The 26,805-nt window shown below is 39.1% G+C and overlaps 1 protein-coding gene across 2 annotated transcripts in view; it reads right to left on the bottom strand.

Moving 5' to 3' along the window:
- Positions 1-26,805, bottom strand: part of HTR7 (5-hydroxytryptamine receptor 7) — an 85,871-nt gene that overhangs the window by 2,597 nt on the left and 56,469 nt on the right. The window contains exon 2 of one of the 2 annotated variants that reach the window (XM_077878432.1): positions 4,418-5,181. In XM_077878432.1, coding sequence (XP_077734558.1) covers positions 4,419-5,181 — 763 coding nt within the window. In that variant the 3' untranslated portion in view covers position 4,418. The remainder of the gene's footprint in view (positions 1-4,417; positions 5,182-26,805) is intronic. The other variant, XM_077878431.1, reaches the window with a different exon arrangement.

The following is a 26,805-nucleotide window of genomic DNA, read 5'->3' as shown; positions in this document are numbered from 1 at the left end:
TTAGCCTGAGGACTCTACCTGTCTCAGCATAGAGGAGAGACTATACTTCTCTACAGCTGAGCACAGCTCTGTTCACACTGGTTTATGAAATGGACTGAATCCCTCCAGGTCTCAAGTGGCAGCACCGTCTGACTCCCCTGCCCTCACAACCCACCTGCAAGTCAACCAGTACTGAACATATAGACATCCTTGGCCTCTTTCCTGGTCTCAGTGCCACGCTCCTCTTGTGGGCCCTCATGACAAAGGATCCCACTTTTATATTGGTCTCTTAATTCATCTCCCTTCTCCTATTGTGAAGCCCTGTCCTGGTCTCACTCCTGTTCAAAAGACTTCGTCTCTCCCCTGACCCACACTGCCCACCTGGTCCTCCATGTTGAAGGAGGACTCACTTGGCTTCCAGGGACTGCTGAAGATCCACTCCAGGTTCCTTATCTGCCTTATCTACCTGCACCCACATCTCTGCCCCTCTGTCCATACTGTCCCAACTGCTTTGAGTAGGCCCAACTCCACTTCCATCCCTGCCATCCCTTCTTCTTAAATTCCTGCTCTTTATTCAAGGCCCACTCCAAATATCCCCTCCTTTCTGATTTCCCCCAGGGATAGTTTTCGCCCAGGCTTATTTTTCTTATATACCCATCTGTACTGCTTGATTTTTATTTTTAAAGATTTTATTTATCTATTTATTTATTTGAAAAAGAGAGAGAAAAAAAAGGAGTAGTGAGTGGGGAGGGGCACAGGGAGAGAGACAGAGAGAGAAAGAGAGGGAGAAAAGCAGACTCCCGGATGAGCAGGAAGCCCAACTTGGGGCTTCCTTCCAGTTCCATTTGAATTTTTTTTTAATCACTGGTTTCCATAAAGAAAAGGTAGATTCACCCTGAAACTCAAAAGCTTCAGCACAAAGCCTGGAGCAGCAGATTGACAGAATTCATAAAAGGAACCCAAGGTTACTCTACTACAACTCACCAGTGCAATCAACAGGGATTATAAGAGGCTTTTTGAAGAGAAAGGCAATATGATCACTGAGGAGAAAGGAGAGGCAAAAGAAGAGCTACTTCAAAACAATTTCATGAAATTCTTTCATATGAAAGTATTTTAATAACTGCCTTTCTATACTGTTCACAATAACAGTGTCAAAGAACGAAAATCATCACAACGTGACACTTAAAAACAATTTACAGCATTCGAAAGCACCTCCATAAATAAGGTGGTCATATTAAAAAGAAAAACAAAAGAATTCTTGTTTATATCACATTCTCACACCTGGTTTTATATTGCCAGATTCGGATACTTGTGAAAAGGTGACAAAGTGAATTAAGATTAGCAGCAAAGCATGCATAGTCTTTTCTCTCTTTCCACTCCCTACCCAAGTGCCGGTTGGACTCCTGAGTCTCACTGTGCTGATCAAGAAAATGGGAAGAAATGGGTAGATATTTGGATGTAGCAATACAGTCTAGTAGACTGTTTACACAGAAAAGGAAGAAAGCCATTATATTATGTAGGAGGCAAAAATAGAGCCAAGAAGGCAGTTAGGGGCATAAATGAACAAGATTAAAACCCAAGCAGCCAGAGAGGGAGGAACCCTGAGTCTGTAGGCTGGCCAAGACATGTGGGTGCTGGAGAGACAGGTCGGGGCGGGGAGATAAAGGATCCTGAGAAGGCTTGCCATGAGCTCTGGATTGGACACCAGCCATTCTTCCAGAAACTCCAGTAAGGTTATGAATTGTTTGGGTTCTTCAGCTGGTGTGTGCTTGAATACAAGTATGAGATATTCTGATTACTTGTCTTACTAACTACTATCACCACATCTACCCAGCCCACTGGACTGTGAGCTTCCAGAGACAAGGACTGTCACCTCTTTATCTTTCTACCCTCTGACATGCCTGCCATCATGCCTTGCACATGAAAGGCCTCACATGTTTCTGGGGAAAACCAGCCACTGAAGAAACTTTACTTCCAGCCTCTACCTTCTGATTCATATCACCTGGTGCCTCTGGATCAGTCTCCATCACTTTGATGATTCCTGTTCTCCTATGTGCAGAGATTCAGGCAATGGCTCCCCTCTGTCCACACCACGGTTTTTGCAACTTCAGTATTACAGAATGTGGGGTAATTCTTTATTGTGAGTGACAGTGCCTATATTACAGGATGTTGAACAGCATCCTATGAGATGGCAGTAGGTCCTCCTCTCCCCTAACTGTGATAACCAAAAATATCTCTAGACATTGTCAAATGTCCTCTGGGGGCAAAACCAACTCTGGCTGAAAACTACTCATCTATACCCAAATCCCAAATTGCTGGGGCTAGAATAGGAGAGCCTTCACAATTTTATCTCATTCTACCTTTCCACTGGATCTCCAAATCTTGCCCCATATCAAACCTCAGTGCCAGCCTGACTGTCCTTTGCAGAAGGCCCCATACCAATGCCTTTACATGAATGCCCATATTCTCCAAAGTCTTCCCTGATCAGGGTTAGGGTAAGCTCTGAGTTATTTTCCTCTCCGTTGAATCCTACAGTTTTTCCTGTTTCCACCTCTCCTTTGCTCTTATTACAAAAAGGGTGACTGTGCATACCTGTGTGTTTATGCTCAGACTGTCCAACAGAAATATACAGAAACATATGCAGGACCAGAAAAACATCACATATTTTCTGCATCCTTCTCAGTGCATGGAACAGTTATAGGCACAAATTTCAAAAGGAGTCTTCCCACACTGTAACTGACTAGAAAGCTGCCTGGTATTGATTTTTTAAAACAGCAGCTACTCCAAATCTCTTACTAGAAATTTCCGGAAGTTAATGGAGATTTAGGCAATTATTCCAAATGATTTTCGTATTCTATAATTATAAATACAATCATTATAAATCAAGTAGAATGAGATGTAATGAGAGGATAGTCATTTTCTTAGACCAGGGAACAGCAAACTATCACCTATGGGCCAAATTCAACTGGCTGTTGAACTTTTTGTAAATAAAGTTTTATTGGTACATGACCAGGCTTATTTGTTTACTTGTGTCTATGACTGCTTTCTCAAGAGACCTATCTCTAGCAAAGCCTAACACACTTACTATCTGGCTCTTCAGAGTGAAAGTTTGCTGACCCCCATCATACCTAATGCTCCATACTAGCTAAAGACCCAGAGGCAAATATCCATGGATGCTGTGCTAGTGAAGTTAGGGAATAGGCTGAGTCCTGGAGATTTTCAGTTATTTGTCATTTGGGGAGTATCCTAGGTTGGGAGCCTCCGTTGTATGCTGTGATGCTTGAGGGCACTTTAGTGTCCTGGAGCAGGGCTATTTTTCTGGGATAGCAAGAGCAGGAATGTGTCCTTTGCCATGGTTGTTACACATAAAGGAATCTAATTAAGGAAGAATTTCTAGAAGTAAGATTCAGATGAGATAGGATCTAGACCTAGGAGTGTCCTAGCTCACTAAGGGCCACATTAGCCCCCAATCTATTACCTCTTTTGTCAAATGAAGGGTCTGGACAAGATGCCTGGCGGCCCATGGTTCTCCGGCTGCTCCCTCCCTCTGGGTCCAGTGAAGAGCAGTGCCTCCTCCTCTCATGCTCAACACTGATCTCTTACCAGCACCTTCCATCTTCTCGTCCCAATTTCTTTGCCCTCAAACAGCTTTCAAACAGGAAGATGCTGCCTCTGCCTCAGATTTAAAGCAAAATCAGGGTGTGATGTGCAGACAACCCTAATTACTCTGTCGTCTTCTTCCTTCATTACCATGCCAAACTCAGTGAGTGGGTTGCATGTGAAATACCCATTCTTTATCACCACTGGCCCTCTTTGATCCTTCTTGAGATTCTAACACCTACTGCAGTTGCTTCTGGGAAAGTCAGAGGCCTCCCAGACAGACTCACCCTCTACAGGGTTCTCTCCTCCTCCAAAGGTGGGCAGCGCTTCCTAAAAGCTCTGTAGCTTTCAAGACTGCCTCATCTTGGCATGTCCCCATGCTCTCCACTCTCCTTTGTTCCAGGCTGCTTCCTTTAAGCTCATGTGAGTTTGCTCCCTTTCTCAAAGGACTTTATCAGTGAAGGAGGAGGGCATCAAAAAAGCTTTACTGGATGTAAGAGTAAGAGCAAAACAACAATAACAATGTTACAAGAAAGGGAGATACAGGACATGACTCCAACATTGTTTATGGGAAAAGGATGGGAAACATCACCTTCCCTGCCCATCACACTGACTGTAATTCATTGACAAATCAGTCCTGACTTCCTGTCCCTGTAAGTACCTGACTTTAGCTTTGGGAACTCCGTTGGCTGGAAGACTGGAGTCTAGTATCCTCAATCCCAATCTGATCTGCTGGTAGGAAAGAAGCTGGCTACTGATTCAGGAAGCCCCCTGTGATATACTCTGAGAACTTCCAGACCAGGGGTGGGGGGATAAAAGGAAAATAGTGATAAGTGACCTTACAGCACAAACTCGGGTCTCTCGGGCCTCTCGGCGAGCTTCAGGGCCTCGTGCATGCCTGCCGCCGACAGCTTGCGGTTGATATTCCGGTACTGGCACTGAAGCAGGCTGCGGTAGGTGGTCCTCAGGTCCCGGTTGAAGAAGGCATATATAAAAGGGTTAATGAGAGAGTTTGCATAGCCCAGCCACAGAAATGTCCTCTCTACCCAGAGTGGGATGCAGCTGCAGGCAGTGCCGCAGATGAAGGGCCTGGCTGTGGAGAGGAGGAAGAACGGCAGCCAGCACACCGTGAAGGCCCCAACAATGATGCCCAAGGTGGTGGCTGCTTTCTGCTCCCTCTTAAAGATGGAGATGTTTTTCCTTTCGTGCTTGAGGAGTCTTGAAAGGTTGGCACACTCCTCCACCTCCTTCTGGAGCTTCACCATGCCATTCAGGGAGATGATGCTGTCTGGCTCCTCGGGCCGAGGGAAGCCGGGGAACTTGTGCTTGGCAGCGCTCTTCCTGGCGGCCTTGTAAATCTGGTAGTACATGAACAGCATGACAGACATGGGGATATAGAATGCCACCGCCGTGGAGTAGATCGTGTAGCCAAAGTCCTGGCTGATCAAGCACACCTTGTCATCGTTTACGTTCTGAGCCCATCCGAAGAGCGGTGGTAATGTGATGGAGGCCGAAAGAAGCCAGACGGAGAGAATCATCTTGGCCATGCACTTCCCGTTCTGCCTCACGGGATACGTGAGTGGCCTCGTGATCCCAAGGTACCTAGGGGAGAAACGGAAAGCCAACGTGTGACTCCATGATCACACCTGAGCAACCAGAAGCACCACTAGCCAGGTGCCAGGCTTTCTCCCCCGCAGCTCCATTCCTCAGGATAGCCCTTCTAGGGAGGCATCCTAATTCCCATTTTACTGAGAGGCAAACAAAGGCTCTGAGATATTACCTCCTTCCTTCCAGGTCATACAATCATCTGGAGGTGCTGCCAGCAATCAGCCTGGGGGCCCTCTGTCCATAATGCTAGGCCCTGGTCTTCTCCTACCTTGTAGCCTCTCCTATTCCACACAGTCAGGGAACCAAAGATTAAACATCCGCCCTCCCCCCACGACCACTGCCACTGAAGTCAGCCGGGAACAAAATGTCAAGCCTGACGTGGGATGTTGTGACACATCCTCACAAATTAACTAAGGTCTACCACGCTCTGATATTATACACCCACTGATCTCCTGGATTGTCCTAACTCAGACAGGCTTTGAATTCATTTTAACTTCCCCTTTGCACCATAGCAAAAGCACTTCTTTAAGATCATAGAGATTTGTGAGCTATTAAGGAAATCCTAGGGTTTGGGAATGGAAAGTAGCAAGTAATCATTTTTTCTTTTACACCCAGAAAATTCTCACACAAGAGTAATGTCAGAAGAACAATCTATAAAATAAGAACAGCCTACCTTGTCTCTCCCCTCCTGAGAAGGATCACAAAAAAAGGGGCAAAATTCTGAAAAATAGGAGGTAAAGCCAATGTTTTTTTCTGCGCTTCGATCTACATAGAGAATAAATATTTCTCCATCTCTGTCATCAAGGATTTCCAATGCAAAAGAGACTCAGCAAACAGAAAACATACACAGCAAGATGTTTTTGTTAAATGTTTAACGATTTTCAGCTTTTCAAATTTGTTTTCTTCTCTGTACTGAATGGTCTTAGCTTCTATTTTAGGGAGAATGCAAAGAGCTCATAAGAAGCCAAAACCAGAAAAAGCTGGTCATTTTGTTGTTTTTTTTTTCGTGTATGATATAAAAGATATACTTTTTAAAGATTTTATTTATTTATTCATGAGAGACAGAGGGAGAGAAAGAGAGAGAGAGAGAGAAAGAGAGAGAGAAGCAGAGACACAGGCAGAGGGAGAAGCAGGCTCCACGCAGGATCAGGCCCTGACTGAAAGTGGCGCTAAACCGCTGAGCCACCTGGGCTGCCCCTAAAAGGACTCTTAACGCAGGAAAAGAAAAGGTAGAGAGCCCCCAAATTACCAAGAGGTTATTTTCTGGAAGTCTCTCAGTTGATGGGTTGGAGTTTTAAAAACAATTATTTTGTGCTAGAAATAGCCTCACATGTTTTGCTTAAATTATCCTACAAAAGTCAAAAAATCATATTTTCACCATGAGAATTAGCATCAGAAAAAAAAAAAAAGAGAATTAGCATCAGCACAGCACTTACAACAAGGTAAATGTGAAATATTAGTAAAAAGGATCAGCCACATTTTCTCATTCATAAAGAATATTTATTCATTCCTTCAACCACTATTAATCATGCTCTTCTTGTAAGCTAGATGCTGTTTTAAAAGTTGGGGATATGGCAGTGAATAAAACAGATAAAAATCTTGAATGCAGACACTTGAGGAAATCATGTTGGGTTGAACGGGAAGACTGCGGGTCATGGTAATGGTGAAAGGACTCCTGATTCTCTCCAAGGATTCAGGTGTTAGTGGCATGGGTTCATTTTACAACCTTTAGGTCCCTTTCCTCCATACAGCTGACCCATCAGCACTATCCCTAGCTTTATAAGGTATAACTAGGATTAAGGTTTGGTTCCCAAACAGAATGAAGGATGAGAAAGAGGGAGGTTCTCCTGAGAACACAAGAATTAGAGCTGCAAAGGAAGGGAAAAGAGCAAAGGAAGTAAGAAGGGAGCAAGGAAGGGCAATGCCATTTGGGAATTATCTGAAATTATCTGAGTTTTAAGTTGCAGAAAAATTGTTAAGAAAATTTAAAAAAAAAAAAAGGTAAATGAGGAAATTCCTGATGCAAAGTGTTGGAACTGACTGGTAGCATACAGTTAAGCTGATCTCTGCTCTGAGATATTCCATTAAAAAATAATAACAATAAAATTTTAAAATATATTTATTTGTTTTGCTTTGGTTCACGTATTTTCTGCTGGAACTGCTTTCCAGAACTCTCTTTACAGATCTCACATTTGCTCTCCATAGACTCCTGTGGATGGATGTAGCCTTTTGGCTTCTTCCTTGTTTCTTAACTCCCCCAGCAAGGCTTTGCCAGGACTTGGATTTTGATTATCTTCTCTCTTTGCCCATAGCCACAGGCACAAGCTTGGATCCAGCTTCCAGGATACCAACCCAGCAGGAGGTCCAACAGGAAGAGACAAGTCCCTACAGTTCCCCAGGTAGCCACCAGATGGCATTGTGAGACCATCTTACAACTACTCACATGGGGAGGGTTGGATATGCCTAGATAGGGCAATTGGTGTTTGCTGGAAGGAGGAAGTAGGATCACTCAACAAGAAAAGTTATATTTTATTTGTGGGGTTATACAAAAAATTAGTAAGACTGGAATTCAGAATCTCGTAAACTATTCTTGAGGAATTCGATTCAGTTTTCCCTTTCACCCCTCACATACTCCTTACTCAAACAGGGAATTCTATCTTCATGCCTAATTAAATCCAGCCTTTCTTATGCTCACATAAATAATATGGAATTCAAAATGATTAATCCTGAGAAATTGAGTACCAAAGCACATCTCACAATATTAAATAATCTCATAAACACAGCATGCTCATTCATTCTAATATACTAAGTCTGACTTATATTGCATTTCTGTGATGTGAGTTGGCCCATATTTGGTCCTTCCTGGGTACACAAATTATATTCCACAAAATCCTGTTTTAGACTCCATTCTCTAGTGATCATGTCATGTCCTACAGTAAGGTAGTTATAATTACTTTTTTAGTCTCTTGGGCACCACCTGGTGAGAACTGACGGCTAAAATCAACCAAAAGATGATTTTAAAAAATAAATGAGTGCTCATTAAAGTGTCTGGAAATAAAATAAATAAACAAAAGTCAATAGTTTTTTTTTAAATCAATTAACAATTAGAAATACAATAAAAAGAAATAACTCTATTCACAGCAACAATATCTAGATAAATGTTTTAAATGCCAGGGCCTACAAGAATACATAAGATGCTACTGAAATAACAAAGAGAATGCTTGAATCCATAGAGAAACATTTTAAAAAACAAAACCCAGTGTTATAAAAGTACCAATTTCCCCTCAATTAATCTAAAAATAATATACAACTCTACTTGAAAATTCCAGCTGGGCTTTTCTTCATTTGACCAAATAATTTTTAAGTTTATCAAGTAAATATTTAAAAACAGAAAATCTAAAAAGGAAGAAAATTGAAGAAAATTGAAAAATTTAAAAACAGAAAATCTAAAAAGGATACATATTCTATTTTAAAAAAAAAGTAAAAAAAAAAAAAAAAAAGTAATAAGCCACAGAAACAAACACAGTAATAAGTACTCAGACAGGTCAGTTGAGTAGAATAGAGCCCACAAATAGATTCAAATATCTAAGGGAATAATAAAAGAAAATGAGTCATTTTAAAATCAGTAGTAAATTGGGTATGTATTCTTGAAGTCTGACAACTGGCTAGCAATTGGGGTAAGTAAAAATAAACCTGGCTTAGATTTCTCCTTATTCAAAAATAAATCCCAGATGGATCAAAGATTATCATGTAAAAAAGTAAGGCTACTATGAAGAAATATGGGGGAGTATTTCTGCAATCCTGGAAGAACAATGCTCGTTAACTATGATACAAAAGCTTGAAACTATAAAATGACATAGTGATTACATTTTTGACAAAAAAATTTTATACACAAAACAAAAACAAATAAAGGACATTTAGTTTAAATTAAAAATGATCGTGTGCGGAGTTAAAAGTCAAAAGACAAACTCTGAGTCCACAGATCTCTTCCAGGTCAATGAGAAAAAGACAGCCATCCCAATAAAAATACTGAAGCAATTAAACAAAGAAGAAATAAGAATATCCAATAAGCACTTGGAAATAATGTACAATTTCATTCATAATCAGAAAGATGCAAATTTTTAAATGACGACAGAATTTTTGGTCATTTGTTAATTTTTAAGAAAGACAAAAGCCAATATTGAGAAAGTATGAAAAAATAAGCATCTCTCACTTTGTTAGTGGAAATTGCAACTATGATGACAGTTCTTTAGGGTAGTTTGGTAAGGAATATACATCAACATTTACCTTTTGGCCCAGCAATCAGACTTCTAGGAATTCAAGAATATAGCTGTACAAATGCAAAATTATTAATGTGGAAGGATGTTAACTAAATACCTAATAGAAAGGGGAAGCTGTAGTGTAAATATCTATTAATAAGAGGTTAAAGTAGGGCTGTTGCATGTATACATAAAGATACAGATAGAAATATGGATACAGATGTAGATATATAATGTAACCATTAAATATTATAACATACTTATCTATTTACTGACATGTAAACACAAGAAAGTGGATAGAAAATGATGTCTAGCCCTAAAATACAGAGTGCCATATATTGCATTAATCTTTTTATGTAAAACTAGGTGTTTATATGAGTGTGTATGTATATGTGTGTGTGTGTATACTGAGATGTCTAGAATATCTACCAAATATGAATGGCACTTTTATCTAAGTTGAAGAGATTTGAGTCATTTTAAATTTTTTCCTTGGATTTTTCTATGCCTAACTTTTGTTAGCAGTATATAAAAAAGAAAAGAAAAGAACATCATTTTAATTCTGAGAATAAAATAAAAGATTAAGGAGGATTCTGTGATTTCTAAGCCACCTAAGTGATTTTGGCAATACAGACAATCTGATTCATAAAATCTTTAAAAAGCTGATAATTAAATCTTAGATTGTTTTATTTGATAAGCTTTCCAAAAGTGTTTTATTACTTTCGTAAATTCACACAAAGGAAACAGAATTCACTGGCATTTAAAGTCCCATAATTAATATATAAAGTAATATTGGTATTCAGGGAAGTGTTTGTCCAAATTATACATTCATTCTCTCAAATCTTGTCTAGTATAAGTCTTACCTTTGAGAGAGGGGGTGGGGAAGGCAATCTAGATTGATTCTAAATATTCCCTAACACACATGGCTAATATTTGTCATACTACATTTTATGAACATTTATGTTCAGTGTTAATTAGAAAGCAAAGTACTTATAAAGCCTTCAGAATTTAACTTTAAAATGCATACAAATGTTAAAATAAGTAAATCTCAGAGACAAAGGCACCAAAGTATTATATAATTGTGACACATATGCAACTCACAACAGGAGTTCTATTAAAGAAAGGGGTTTGTAGAAAAAGAGGGTTGGGAAGTTATAATCTACACAAAGAAGGATTAAAAAGCAAGTGAATTCTGCTGCCTGTCTTCCATTCTACTATATAGATAGAAATCACAGGTAATGGTTCTTCAATGAAATGACTTCTCCTGAATTTTACTGCTACAGAATAAAGGGGGTAAAAGAAATAGGATAGAACTACTCTTTGGCAAGTGTTAAACTTTAAAAAGGTCTATACACTTTGCACACCACTTCCATGAGAACTCCTCCCTCACAGGTGAAATCCACTGGAATCTCCAACCTGTAACAGTGGTTCCCAAAGTTGTCAGAATCACAGAGAAGCTTTTGAAACCTACAGATTCACAGGTTGCCATCCACAGATTCTCTCTCAAGAGGATCTGGAGGCCCAAGGCTTTGTATTTAGAACTGTTCTGTTCCTTATCTCGTGTACTGCTGTCAGAGCAGCCTTCCCTTGTTCAATTACAAAGACTCTCCTCTTGTATGAAAGATTTTACTTTTACTTAAATATTTCATCTTAATGGTGGTTCCAGTTTGGCACAGCAAAAGCATCATGGATCATATCTGCGTTATGCCAGTTATCAGTTTTGTCTCCCACTGTGTGAAATGCAAGAAATAGGCATGGTTTTATATCTTAATTAAATTGTAGATTTTTTTAAATGTACAGAATACAACAGGGTTTTGTAAACCTTTTTAACAATAAATAAGAAATAAGAACAAATACTTCTTATAATGAATATATTTTCCAGTCATTCAGTCACATATATTTAAGTATATAAATAAGAAATTAAGGCATAGGTATGTGTGTATGCAGGTATAGACATAGACACAGACATGCATATATTTATGTATTATGAAACTGAAACAAAAGTTTCACAATACCAACCTACCATTATAAATTGCAATTCACTCTCTTCTATTCTACTTCAGATTTTTAAAATGTTGGTCATAGTGTGTTAAATTGATTTCATGACCCAATAATGGACCATGACCCAAAGTTTAAAAATTACTAGCCTTCAATAAACGTACAGAAAGGTGTTAAATATCATGAGTCATCAGGGGAAATGCAAATTAAAAGCACACTGAGAGGGGCACCTGGGTGGCTCAGTGGTTGAGCATCTGCCTTTGGCTCAGGTTGTGGTCCTGGGGTCCTGGAATTGAGTTGCGCATCAGGCTCCCTGTGGGGAGCCTGCTTCTCCCTCTGCTTATGTCTCTGCCACTCTCTGTGTGTCTCTCTTGAATAATAATTTTTTAAAAAGCACACTGAGATGCCACCGACACGCATCAGAACGGTTACAATTAAAAATGATGATGATTCAAATTGGTGCAGCCACTCCAAAAAACAGTACGGAGATTACTCAAAAAGTTAAAGATAGAGTTACCCTATGACCCAGCAATTATACCACTAAGTATTTATCCAAAGGATACATAGTGATCTGAAGAGGCCCGTGTACCCCAGTGTTTACAGCAGCAATGTCCACAATACCAAACTATGTAAAGAGCCCAGATGTCCACTGACAGATGAATGGATAAAGATGAGATACACACACACACACACACACACACACACACACACACACACACTGGAATGTTACTCAGCCACCAGAAAGAATAAATCTTGTCCTTTGCAACAACATAGATGGAACTAAAGGGTATTATGCTGAGTGAAATAAGTTAGTAAGAGAAAGACAATTATATAATCTTACACATGTGTGGAATTTAAGAAATAAAACAGAGGATCATAGGGGAAGGGAGGGAAAAATAAAATAAGATGAAATCAGAGGAGGAGACAAACCATAAAAGACTCTTAACTATAGGAAATAAACTGAGGGTTGCTGGAGGGGTGGGGGGTGGGGGGATAGGGCAGCTAGGTGATGATGAGCTTTAAGGAGGGCATGTGATGTAATGAGCACTAGGTGTTGTATGCAACTGATGAATCACTGAATTCTACCTCTAAAACTAATACCATAGTATATGTTAATTAAATTAAACTGAATTAAATTGAATTGAAATAAAAATTTTTAAAAATAAAAATGATGATGATGGGGGAATCTGGGTGGCTCAGTCAGTTGAGTATCTGACTCTTGATCTCAGCTCAGGTCTTATTCTTAAGATTGTGAGTTCAAGCCCTGTGTTGGACATAGAGACTATTTCTAAAAAATGATGATGATGATGGTAAAAATTACAATCCTAAGTGTCTGGTGAAGACAAAACACAACTGTCATTCTCATGCACTGCTGGTGGGAGTATAAATTGATGCGGTAACTTTGGGAAACTATTTTTAACATTTATTGAACCAGAATATATATGTATGTGTATGTGTGTATACATATTTTAATATATATTTCTATATATTATGGAGAAATAATATATATGCATATATATATGGAGAAGATATATATATATATATATATATATATATATATATATATATATATATATATATATATGGAAATCCCAAGCAGACACCATGCTGGGTGAGGAGCTCAACTCAGGGCTGAGATGATGACCTGAGCAGAAACCTAGAGTCGGATCCTTAACCAACTATTCCACTCAGGTGCCCCTATATTCTTCTAAGTATACAATGAACATTCATCAAAATATCAAAGTATATATATATATAAGAATGTTCAGGGATCCCTGGTTGGCGCAGCGGTTTGGCGCCTGCCTTTGGCCCAGGGCGCGATCCTGGAGACCCGGGATCGAATCCCACGTCGGGCTCCCGGTGCATGGAGCCTGCTTCTCCCTCTGCCTGTGTCTCTGCCTCTCTCTCTCTCTCTCTGTGACTATCATAAATAAATAAAAATTTTGAAAAAAAAAAAAAAAAAGAATGTTCATAGCAGCGCTAACAGTAATAGCCCCAAATGAAACCAACCCATTCCACAAGAATAAAATAAGTACAGTTCTACAATAAAAGAATAGGTTTATATATTATGGTGTATTTATGCAGTAAATCCTATAAAACAATAAGAGTGAACCACGTACTGCTCAATTCACCAACATAGGTAATTCTTTCAAACATAATACTGAGCTAAAGCACCCAAAAAGGAAAAAAAAGAACACAGTTCAAAAACGGGCAAAACTAACCTATCGTGATATACACCAGAATAGTGGTTATCTTGAAGGGACAGGGGATGTTGCATAAAAGGGAGTCTCAGGAAAATTTAGAGTTCCAGAAATGTTCTATTTCTTTATCTGGGTGTGTTACATAAATACATTCCCTTTGTAGAAATTAAGTGAGCTGTGCAGTCATGATTTGGCAGTGTTTAGAATATAAATAAATAAGTTTAACTTTAAAAATTAAAAGTAAATTTTTAAGAACACATCAAACTTAACATTTGCCATTAACCTACACATGGGCCTATTCTCTAAAACCACTGTTATAATGGGGTTATATCCTTTAAAACCATTTTTATCAGTATCTCCAGGCTATAGTCATAGTTAGGACAAGTGAAAATCTCAATTTCCCATTCTGACCCCAGTGTTGAAGAAAAAAAGTAAAAATTTGGAAAGAGTAACAAAAACTTCCTCTTTGAAAAACTAAAGTATAAGATAAGAAATGATAGCTTACCTTTAGGGAGAAAATCAGGCTTAATTAAAATAAAGCAAATCACTTAAAGCTAAAAGTATTTTTAAAAATTCATATACTGTATTAGTTTACTGTTGTTACATAATTAATTACCACTATTTAGTAGCTTAAAATAACACCAAATCTGTAGATGTTCTCACAGTTCTGTAGGTCAAAAGTCTGGATATGGCTCCACTGGGTTCTCTATTCAGGGTCTCACCAGGCTAATCAAGGTGTTGGCCAGGGCTGAGGTATCATAGAACTCTGGCAAGCATACATTGTTATTGGCAGAATTCATTTCCTTGTCACTGCAGAATCCATAAAGGTTGCATCTTCAATGCCAGCAGGGAAACACCTGCTACACATCTCAACCTCTGTGATCTTTAAATCCTCTTTGAAAAGGGCTCACCTGATTTGATCAGGCCCACTGACACTGGAGGAGAGGGAATTATGCAGGGCATACGCACAAGGAAAAGAGAACCTTGGGGCCATCTTAGAATTCTGCCTACCACTGATACCTGGTGATAACAGATGCTAAGGATACAAAAAATTTTCTACCAAGTGAGCTCAACAGAGACCTATTTGCTATCTACTCAAACTGAGACAAATCTTCCAGGGGGACTAACTTGTCTGTACTCTACCATAAGACGATTGTTTTCTGCTGAATTTTTCCATCATTCAAGGTAAAACAAAAACAAAAACAAAAACAAAAACAAAACACACACACACACACACACACACACATAAGTTTTCTCTTACCTGTCACTCTATTTTTAACTACCTAATATGTAAAACTCTGTATCTGTCAAAAAATTTTCAAAGGATTTTTAACTAATTATACAAAGTCATGAAAATAAATAATGTAAGATATTACTAGTGACCCCTGAGTTATATTTGGTATTTAATCACTTCAGTTGTTTCTGACCTTACAGTAAAGTCTAAATTTTCCCACCAAAGAATTTTATTCCTCACAGACAGAAATGGAAAGACAAGGAGTGACCCAAAATTGACCAACAGCAATAAAACAAAGAAATGACATAAAACTTTAGTTAAAGCTTCAAAAGATCACAGGCAAGGAAAACATATATATTCTGTTTTATGGTAGTACAAAGTGACTTCTAATCACATACTACCCACAGAATACCACCTCATAGAAGCAGCTGAAGAAAGAGGGTGAGTAAATAATTTCTGACTAGTATTATTTGAAGTAAATTGAGGTGAGGAAGAGCCAGCCTAAAGAAAATCCATGAAAACCATCAAGAACAAAACCCCTCAAATATCATTTTAGCCATGGTAAGGAGGAGCACCAAAATCTATGATCTTCTAAGACACTGGGCTGAAATGGGAGATACACCAAGGTCCAGAAGGTGGGTAATCCTCAGCTTAGTGGAATGTGCTCTGATACAGGACATTTCATGAGAATTCAGAATAAAGAACAGTCCTTCACTAAGGGCTTTTCACTGAGCTGTAGTGGTCTACTCCCTCCCCTTTCCCCCAACCCTACACTTTCAGGCTATAGAAAAGCAGATATAATAAGTAGTAGCCTAAAGGGAGAAAACTAACTGATATCAAATAAGGCAGATTTTCAAGGAGAGTTCAACTATACAATGTCAAAACAAACATTAAGATTTAAATAACTCATGTTAAGAATGAGCCAAATTTAAAAAGAATGTTGCAGCAACTACACAAACATACTACTGTAATAACAGTGAAAGAAGAAAGCAACAGAACATGCATAAAATTGTTGAAAACAAAATTAAAAAGACAGCACACCCTTAGATTAGAAGCAGTTTTCTTACAAATACTTTTCATTCTAAAGGACCTCAACAAATACATATAACCCCTAAACAATGCAAGAGTTAGGGGCACTGACCCTTCATGCAGTAAAAAATCCATATTCACTTTTGACTCTCCAAAAATGTAATTACTCAGAGCCTACTGTTGACCAGAAGCCTGATAACATAAACAGTTGATTAGCACACATTTTATGTGTAATATGAATTATATATACTGTATTCTTACAACAAAGTAAGCTAGCGAAAATAAAATGCTATGAAAAAATCATAAGAAAGAGAAAACACACTTCCAGTACTGAACTAATTTTTAAAAATCCACATAGAAGTGGTCCTATGCAGTTCAAACCAGTGTTGTTCAAGGGCCAAATACATACATAATCACTAAAGCAGGGACTCAAAGATGAGATGCTGAAACAGCAGAATGAGATAGAAAAAGAGACTGCAGAGTTAAGGAAATAAATTGAGGTTAAAACACCACCAGTTCAGATCTAATAGATAAATTAGAAGCAGCTAAGAATAGAATAAACACAGGTGAAAAGTAAATCAGTGGCATGGAGAGAAGGTGGCAAGTAAAATAAACAATGCAGAGGGAAGAATTTATTCACGCAATTAGAGAGAAGATGTCAGACAAGGAGTACACACAACAATAATACAACATAAGGATAACTGGTGCTCCAGAAGAAACGAAAGAACTCGACAAAGTAGCAACAATACAATATCAATTAGAGGTACAAAATGTAAAAAGTATTCAGAGATATAATATAGGATATTTTCGTTAAATCCATGAAAGAGAGGAATGTTATGATTGGAAGGACATACAACACAGTTTGGAAAAAGTAACACAGAATTATCATCAATAAGACCTATCGACCTATCCATGTAAAGTTATGGAACTTTAAGATATGGGAAAGTGTATATAGGCACCTGCATGAATGAAAAAAGATATCAAAAAATATCCAAGGGGAAAACAATCAGACTATTTCTCAATAGCATCATTCCATAATGTAACATAACACAAAAATGTCTAGAAAGACGTGAGTGTACAAGAACATGATACCTATTATTTAAGGTTATATAGTCAACAAGTGGGCATTCTCAAACATGAAAGAATGTAGGTAGGGAATATAGCACCCATAAACTCATTTTGGTGGGTGGGTGGAAACAAAATTTATCCAACTAAAAGGTGAATCAAAATGAAGAACTTAGGGGCACCTGAGTGGCTTAGTTGGTTAAGGTCTACCTTCAGCTTCAGGTCATGATCTCAGGGTCCTGGGATTGAGCCCTGCATCAGGCTCAGTGGAGAGCCTGCTTCTCCCTCTCTCTCCTTCTGTTCTTTCTCTCTCTCTCAAATAAATAAAATTTAAACAAAAATTTTAAATGAAGAATTTAGAACCAAAGAAACCAGGATTATCACTGAACCTGTTTAAATGTAGAAATAACACCTGTGGGATTTATATTAGAAAAACAGAATATAAATTTTACAAAGTAAAAATAGCATAAGCCACAAGAATTAGGAGCTAATGAAAATGGTGTAAGATACACCATTGGAAGACTGATCACTTCAACTTTTGTAGTAGGAAAGAACTGATACTGTCTGTAAAATTTTAACATACAGTTTCTGTAAATCAAGCTTCTTGATGGTTGCATGTTTTCCCCATAATCTTCATGCAATCTTTTAGGAACTAATAGCATTAAAATTAATAGCCCTTGCTTAAAGTTTGTACTTCCTTCATTTTAATTTTATTTTTCTCTTAAATTCAAGTAAACTTTGAATATTTTGTTAGAATAATATGTTTAATGTGATCTCCTTCTTATAATTTTTCATCTATCAACTTTCTCTGGATCTGTCTGTTGAAACAGCCAATAGCCAAACTGCCAGCTGTCCTTCTAAGTGGACAGAAGCATAAAGGGACATCTAAAATGAGCCTCACCAATGTTAACACTATCATTTTTTTCTCTGCGCAGGGAGGGTTTTGACAATTTGTTGCTTTCTTATTTGTGTTTTTTATAATTGCTTGACATTTTTATGATGAACATATATAATTTTCAAAAAACTATTTCTCTAGGGATGCCTGGGTGGCTCATCAGTTGAGCATCTGCCTTTGGCTCAGGGCATGATCCCGGGATCTGGGATCAAGTCCCACATCGGGCTCCTCACAGGAAGCCTGCTTCTCCCTCAGCCTTGCCTCTGCCTCCCTGTCTCTCTGTCTCTCTCTCTGTGTCTCTCTCTCTCTCTCTCTCTCTGTCTCTCATAAATAAATAAAATTTTTTTAAAAATTATTTCTCTAAAATAACTAAAGGCCTTTTTTAAGGTGCACCTAGGTGGCTCAGCCAGTTAGTAGGCATCCTACTGTTGATTTCAGCTTGGATCTTGATGTAAATGTCATAAGTTCAGGCCCTCAGTTGAGCTCCATGCTGAGTATGGAGCCTACTTTAAAAAAAAAAAAAAAAAAAAAAAGGTCTCATTCAGTAATTTCATTCACTTGCCCTTCAGTCCTTTTTTTTACAGATCTCTCTATGAACTTGGCAAGTTTGGGATTGACTGCTTATTAACCATACTCAATTTCTCAGAAGATTTTACAAATTATCTTTGCATTCTTAAATTCTCATCAATTTCTTGAATCATGGCGTACATTTTGGGAGGAAGCCAGTTCTTGGCATCCTAACAGTCTAGTCTCCGAATGGGCTGTGGTGGACTATACAGATGGCTATATATTCTTTGCCACCCTGTCTTTGAGAGGTAAACTTTTCCCCTTTCCTTCATTCTGGCCTAGCCTTGTGCCTTGCTTTACCCACAGAGAGTAGAATAAGTGATGTGTGACTTCTGAGACCAAGGGCCTTAGGAGGTCTGTAGCTTCTGCCTTCACAGCTTGGAAAATCCCCTCGTGGAAGCCCACCATGCTGCCAGGAAGCCCAGGCTAAGCATGTTAAAAAAGAGAGAACCTTGTAGAGGAGCTCTGAGGAGTCACTGATGTGGATAAAGCTTTCTTGGATCTTCTAGTTTGGCCCAGACACCAGCTGAGTGTAGTCAAATAAATAATCCTTTATGATACCATTTGGTGTCAGTGAACCACCCACGTGAATTCTGCCCAAATTCCTGACCACAGATTTTGGAACAATAATGAATCAAATAAAGTTACATGGTGGTTTCTTACACAACAATTGATAACTGAGACAGTTATCGCATTCTCCTCATTAACACATGATCTCAGAAATTGCATTTGCTGACAAGCACTCCACCTCATGCTTAGGAATGAAGCACTGCTTCGTCTTGGCATCTACAGCCCCTAAAAGTAAGCCACAAGCACTCACTAGTGTTTGAAGCAAATCCAAATTTCATTCTTTGCCTTCTCCAATTCATTTATTCATTCAAAGAATATATCCTGAGTACCTACAGTATGGTGGGTACTGTTTAAGGACTGGGGCTACAGTGGTGAACAAAAGGGACAAAAACCCACGAAGCTTGAATCTAAAATAACAAAACAAATGAACAAACAAAACCAGAAACAGAATGATAAATACAGAGAACTGGTGGCTGCCAGAGGGGTAGGTTGGTGGGATAGGTGAAATCGGTAAAGGGATTAAGAGGTGCAAACTGGGTAACTTCTCAGTTACAAAATAAATAAACCATGGGGATGAGGAGCACAGCATGAGGAATAAAGTCAATAACATTGCAATAGTGTTGCACAGTGACACATGGTAAGTACACTTTTTGTAGCACACACAGCATAGCACTGTGGAATCACTATGTTGTATACCTGAAAATAATATAACTTTGAATAAATAAAATTTTAATAATCTATGAAGCTTACAGAGATCATAAATAAATAAGTGAAAGTAGACAGTAGGTCAGATCATTGTTTAAGTGCAATGGAGAAAAAGCAGGGGAGAGGAACAGAGAGTGGAGGATGGGTTGGGGACAAGCTGTGGTCCCTCAAAATGTGATGGCAGGCTCCCCAGGATTTCTTGAAAGCTTCCCCACTCTCAACTTCTGTGGCATGGCCTTCACCCAATTCTTTACCTTATGCTGCACAGAGAAGCATTGTCTTCATTTGGCGGCTAGACAATACTCAACATCTGGCTAAAATGGAAACTGTGGAAACCCTGCACCGGGCAGATCTGGTGTGAATTCTGGCTCTGTCCTTTTCACTAGCTAGAGTACTCTGAAATGGATGCTCAGCTGTCCAGAGCTTCTGCTGCCTCCCATGGAAGAAAGGGGGAAGGATGGAGTCACTGTGATGGGGAAATGAGAATGTGTACTTAAAGTTTTCACACCACCTGGCAGACACTCAAAAACTAGGCCTGACTTCCTCCCAGAATTCCATTTTAAAGAAAGAACTGGCAAATGAGGCTGCAACCTGAGTGGATCCAATGGGAGAGAGAGTGAGAGGACATATGAAGCATCTTGGGAGGAAGAACAGAGGGTTTTATGCCCCCCACATGAGCACTTGGCAGTGCAGCATGGGTGCTGATGGAATTTATTGGTATGAGGGCTAGCTGTCCTGGAGCTGGTGAAGTGGCTGTATGAATAAAGAAAAGAAGACAGAAGCAGAAGATACTGTTGAAACAGAGTAGATAGCACTTAGAAATGATTTAGCAAGGACTTGGGGGGTAAAACTGGACAAAGAGAAAGGAGAAGCTGAAGAGACTCATCAGTTTTCAAGCCAGGCTGACTGGGAAGATGGTGGGGCCCTTATCTGATATAAGCGGTCCTCAATCTACTGTGATACACCTTCCAGTCCAAGAGACCTCTGAGGCAGATCCCATTAGGACCACTGATTGTCTCTCCAGATCCAGTGGACATCGCTCCATTCTTGTCATACTTGATGGCTCTGCAGCCCTCAGCCTGTAGTCACTGCCTCCTTTTTGAAACTTCCCTTAGTTCAGTACTGACATACTCCCCAAGCTCTCCTGTGCCTCTGGCCTATTCTTGCCCTATCTTCTTGGCCATCTTGTCCTCCACTATGGGGCCTTTATGCTTTGGAACTCCTCCACGCTGGATCCCAACCCCACTGTCCTTCTAATTCTGTATTCTCTAGCTGTTCTCTTCCATTACCAGGGCTTTAAAACCCTCTATTGACTGATGATCCACCAATTTGAATCCCCAGCCCAGACTACTCCATGGAGGTCTAGGCTCACAAATCCAACTGCCTCCTTGCTATCCCTACTTTGATATTTCTAAAGCATCTTATTAATTCCTTCATCCAACAGACTTTTATTAAACACTTTATATGAGTCTGGCACCATCTGGAAGTGTCCAAACACATTGTCATCTCTACAAATTGAGTCTCCTTCCTATTTTTCCAACTTGGTGAAAACATATAAGGGTGCAGGTCAGGAAACTGGGAGTCATCCTGGACTCCTTCTCATTCATCATTTCCCCCAGGTATTAACCTAGTCTTGCCTAGTGTATCTTCTCCATAACTCTCAAACCTGCCCACTTCTCTCTGCCTCCACAGCCACCATTCTAGAATCATTAACTGTTCTAGATTACTGCAGTGGCTTTTAATTTGGCCTCTCATATCTATTCTTCTCCTTCCTAATACATTCTCTTCATAATTCCAACATGACTTATTCTTTTTAATTTTTAATGTTAATTTATTTAATTGAATATCTGACATTTCATACTTAAAAATGAAAATATCATAAAAGTCAATATTGAGAAGTCTCACTTCAAACCTTGCCCCGTCTTCCTCACCCCTTACATTCTATAGGTACCACCTTTATTAGAATCTTGTGTACACTTCCAGCTTTTCTTTGTACAAATGCAAGCAAATAAGAATATATTTCTTCTCTCCAACTTCCTCATATATAGAACAGCATACTGGATACACTGTTTTGCTCATTGCCTTTTTTACTTCAAAATATATCCTTGAGATACTTTTACACTGGTGCATCCAGAGCTCCCTCATGCTTTTTTTAGAGCTTCCTAGCATTCTATTGTGAGGCTTTGCCATCATTTATTTATCCAATTATAAATAAATACTGGTATAAATAAATGCTAATGGTTTCTACCAACATTCATACTTTGCTGTCCACCAATCAAAGCCAAAAAGAAATCCACACTTCAGATGCAAACACCCAGGCAGAAAAATAATGAAACAACTCCAATGTCTTCCTTGTGATGTGAACTCTAAAAACAGTGGCCACCTGTCCTTCGGTTGGCCTTTGAAGAAAAGGAAGGATGTTGTTGGCCAAGGCTGGTCACCAGCTACTAAAGATCCCACTGATACAGAGCATAGAATGGATGTTTCTTTCTAGTAGCCAAGAATACTCCCATGAACTGGAGCCCAGAGCCTAGTTTGCAGAAATCCTACAATAGCTCAGGATATGTGTCCTGAGCCATCCTTGCAGAAGAAACAAGAAAACAGGTTTCCTCAGTGACAAGTATCTCAAGTTGCTGCACTATTTGAATGTAAACATTATATTCCTCCTACTTTAAGAATATCATATACAACGTCTAAACCCACCAAGATTCGAGTTTTTAAAAATCGTATAAAAATATGGTACCAATAGCTTTGAGTAAGAAGTTTGTCCCACAGGGACGCCTGGGTGGCTCAGCAGTTGAGCGTCTGCCTTTGGCTCAGGGCATGATCCCAGAGTCCCGGGTCGAGTCCCATATTGGGCTCCCTGCACAGAGCCTCCTTCTCCCTCTGCCTATGTCTGTGCCTCTCCCTCTCTCTGTATCTCTCATAAATAAATAAATAAATCTTTTTTAAAACGAAGAAGTTTGTCCCTGTATTTAATACTTTGATAACATCATTTTCCTTTCTTAAGTTAATTGTATGGGAAGTTATGAATTAAATTTACTCTGTATTCTCTATTCTATTTATTACTGTTATCTGATAATTAATTTGCCCATTTCCATTAATCTTCCCCCAAAGCAATCAACTAGCAAATATATTTAATGTTGAAATGCTTCTTATGTCTGCATAATTTCAATGTTTTCTTTCTGAACTAAATTGCTTATCTGATCTAGGCCTATCACAAATGTTCATATATTTCCACTAAAGTAGAGTAGAATATAAATCAGCATATACTTATCAAAATGTATTTTCTGGTTTAAGTTTTAATATAATAAACTTTGGGCCTTATAAGTAATTATAACCAAATATATACTTTAAAATAATTATGGAAACAAATGAACAAAAGAATTTTTAGAATTAGAAAATCAATTATATAATATATTCTAACCTGGAAACATAATTTAAAAGATTAGATTCTAAAAACCAAAGAAAAATTAAACTGTAACAACAGAAACAGTGGGCAAAATAACCAACACCAAGAGTTACTTTGTTGAACAAAATGAATAAATTGAAAAGACCCTTTATAGACTGCTAAATAAGAGAGATATTAAAAGAGAAAAGAAATGAAAGAGAAAATAGCATTTGAAAAGATCAATATCTTTCAAAGTAAACTAAAACAAAACAAAGACTTCTTTAAGAATCCCTTTGGTAAGAACTATAAATCATTATATGTATAAAAAAGCAGTACTTAGGAAGAAATTTCAATTGAAAACTGATTACAAAATCACCATAAAATAATTCGACAACTTCCTAAATTTAGACAGTATTAAAACAAGTTTCTAAAAACAAAACCCCACATTATAGCAGCATAATTTTTGCTCTAATCTACTGAATAATCTCACTATTTACATATCTACTTTAAAAAAGCAAATAGGCATCAGATATTTGGGTGGTTATTTATACTTTTATTTAATTCTAACCCTTTGTTCTCATATTTTTTCAGTATTTTTCCTTAAAATTATATTATTCTACTAGCTCTAAATGGTACCCAGTACTAGTAGTCGATATTCACCAACATAATCTAACCACTTAGTTGTCTTCCACTTCTCAAAAACACAAAATATATCAATAAGACTTGGAGATTTTCCTCCTCCGCTTCCTTTCCCCTTTAGCACAGTAAACCATTACAAAATCACCACAACTTTAGTCCAGAGGCTCTTCTTCTTCCTCTTAGCCCTTTTTTATATGACATACCTTTACACAAAGGCAAAAATCTTTCTAGAATAAAAAAATCATAGCTGATAAACTTATTTTCTACTTGCAAGGAGAAAAATTTATATTTCTTTTATGCATGTGTCTATCCAGAAACCCAACATGCTTTGTGTAACATGTATTTTTTCCTTTTATCCCCAAAATCATTATGCAAAAAGATTAAGAGCAAAAATAATTCTGCCTCATGTTTTTCTAGCATTTGTATAACTACTAAAATTTACTGAGCATGCAAAATGCCCAACTCTGATAAATGTGTAGACACGGCATTGGATTTAGTCCTGGCAACCCTGTATGGTAGATATCAGCCACATTTCACAAATGAGGAAAATAAGTCTCAGGGAGGTTAACTTATTCTCCCAATGTCACCCAGCTAATAAAGCTCAAAACTGGATTTCAAACAAGGTTTTTCTTACTCCAGAACCTCCTCCTCACAAATACACATTTTCTACTTCATCATTTACAAATCACATTGATATAATATGTTCTCATATAATCCCTCTTTTTTTCAGTTTATGTTGGTGAATCACTACAAGTCTAGCTGGCAAGAGCTTAGAATCCCTGACCAACTCAAATTTAGAAATTCCCATCTAGAATATCCCAAGCTTTTGGTTAGACTCACACGTTGTCAGATAAGTCAAAGTTGCCTACAGCAAACAGCTATACTGTTGGACAGCCAAAAGTGTTTAAAAGTTCTACATTAGTTCTAGGACAAATGTGCCTTTTTAATGGTTCCCCTCTGTGGGTGATATTCTTTTAAAGTAACCAAGAATAATTCTCACTCTTTTCCATATGACAACTACTCAAATGGTATGATCTTCCAACTTTTTAATCTCATAAGATCAAAAGATCTTATGATCTTTTTACTCTCGGTCAGGTCCTTTTCATTGAGATGATAGAACCCTAAGCTCAAACAAGCATAAGCAAGAAGGCAAATGTTATGGCCTGTGAATTAAAAAAAAAAAAAAAAAGTAGAGGTTGTGTTTCATGCATGTCTTGGTCCAGGGGCTTAAATGATGTCACTAGAATCTGGCTTCTCTACAATGCTCATCTCTATACTCAACAACATGGCTCCATTCTCAAGCTCAGTATATGTCTGTTCTGCTTCCAGCATCCACAGAGTTTTATTTTGCAAGGTTCAGTCTGATTCAAGACTGTGCTCTTTCCCAGCAAACCCAGAAAAAAGTCTTGTTTCTTTCATTTTATTGGCTTTCATTGGTTCACACATCCATCCCTGAGCCAATCATATGGGTCAGGAAAACAATACCCTTCCTACTCAATGCCCCAAATGGGAGTTTCCCACTCCCCCTAAAACATGCAGAGTAAACATAGGGTAGGGATAGTTTCCCAGACTAAAATAATAGTTGTTCCAGGCATTTTCCTTGTTTTCAGTAGAACTTGTCAGTGATCTTATAACATGACTACAGAAGGGAACTCAGGACTTGAAATTTGGTTGAATCTGCAGAGATGACATGAAAAGGGGAGTCATTTGTTTTCACATTTTTGAGTTATATTTATAATTTAAGTTTATATAATAATATTGTTAATTCAAGGTATTTCTTCTTTTTTGGAGTGGTTCTCCCCTTAAGTACTAAGCACTCTTGTGCTGTGTCCCTAGCCTACTCCTTAGGAAAACACTATTGTACAATAGTATCTCATTATGACTTCTGCACTTTTGTCTGACAGGTTTATACTTTGGAGGCTGCTTCACCTGAATTTTGTTATAATACAGCATCACTTAGATATGCTTGGCTGGGGAAAACATTTCAGAAAACCCAGCTCCAAATGACATAAACAATAAGAATAATTTATCATCGCCCCAAACAAGAAGTCACAAAGTAGGACAGCTCTGAGATAGTTAATTTGTCAGCTCAACAACATCATCAGGGACTGGGCTATCTTCCAACTTTTTAATCTCAGCATTCGGACTCAGCAGCTCTATAGACCTAATATGGCTGCGGCCATTTGGAATGGCATCACACACAAACCAAGACCAGCAGGGCTGTGACAGACCAGTCCTTCATAAGCATCTCTTTTGAAGCAGTGACATCTTTTCCAGATGGCCCCCTTCTCAGAAGTCCTCTTCTCACAGCTCACCAGCAAGAAATATATCACCTACCTATTCCTAAACCAATCATAGATAGAAATATGAGATCAGGGGGGGAGGGGCAAGACGGCGGAAGAGCAGGGTCCCCAAATCACCTGTCTCCACCAAATTACCTAGAAAACCTTCAAATTATCCTGAAAATCTATCAATTCGGCCTGAGATTTAAAGAGAGACCAGCTGGAATGCTACAGTGAGAAGAGTTCGCGCTTCTATCAAGGTAGGAAGACGGGGAAAAAGAAATAAAGGAACAAAGGCCTCCAAGGGGGAGGGGCCCCGCGAGGAGCCGGGCTGAGGCCGGGGCGAGTGTCCCCAGGACAGGAGAGCCCCGTCCCGGAGGAGCAGGAGCTGCACCGACCTTCCCGGGCAGAAAGGGGCCCGCAGGGAGGTGGAGCAGGACCCAGGAGGGCGAGGATGCCCTCGGGTTCCCTGAGACAGTAACAGAGCAACTGCGCGCCCAGGAGAGTGCGCCGAGCTCCCTAAGGGCTGCAGCTCGGGCGGCGGGACCCGGAGCAGCTCGGGGGGGCTCGGGCGGAGGAAGAGGCTCCGTGCGGAGGGGGCTGCGCGGTTCCAGGAGCAGCTCGGAGGGGCTCGGGCGGCAGCTCCGCGGAGGGGGTTGCGCGGCCCGGGAGCGCGAATCCAACAGCGCAGGCCCCGGAGCACAGGGCGCCGGGACACAGCCCAGGATCCGGCCTCCCCCGGGACAGGCAGAGGCCGGGAGGGCCCAGGACAGCGAGGACGCTCCT

This window comes from Canis aureus, chromosome 29 (assembly GCF_053574225.1).
Source record: "Canis aureus isolate CA01 chromosome 29, VMU_Caureus_v.1.0, whole genome shotgun sequence".
NCBI lineage: Eukaryota > Metazoa > Chordata > Mammalia > Carnivora > Canidae > Canis > Canis aureus.
This window is presented reverse-complemented; position numbering and strand designations above follow the sequence as displayed.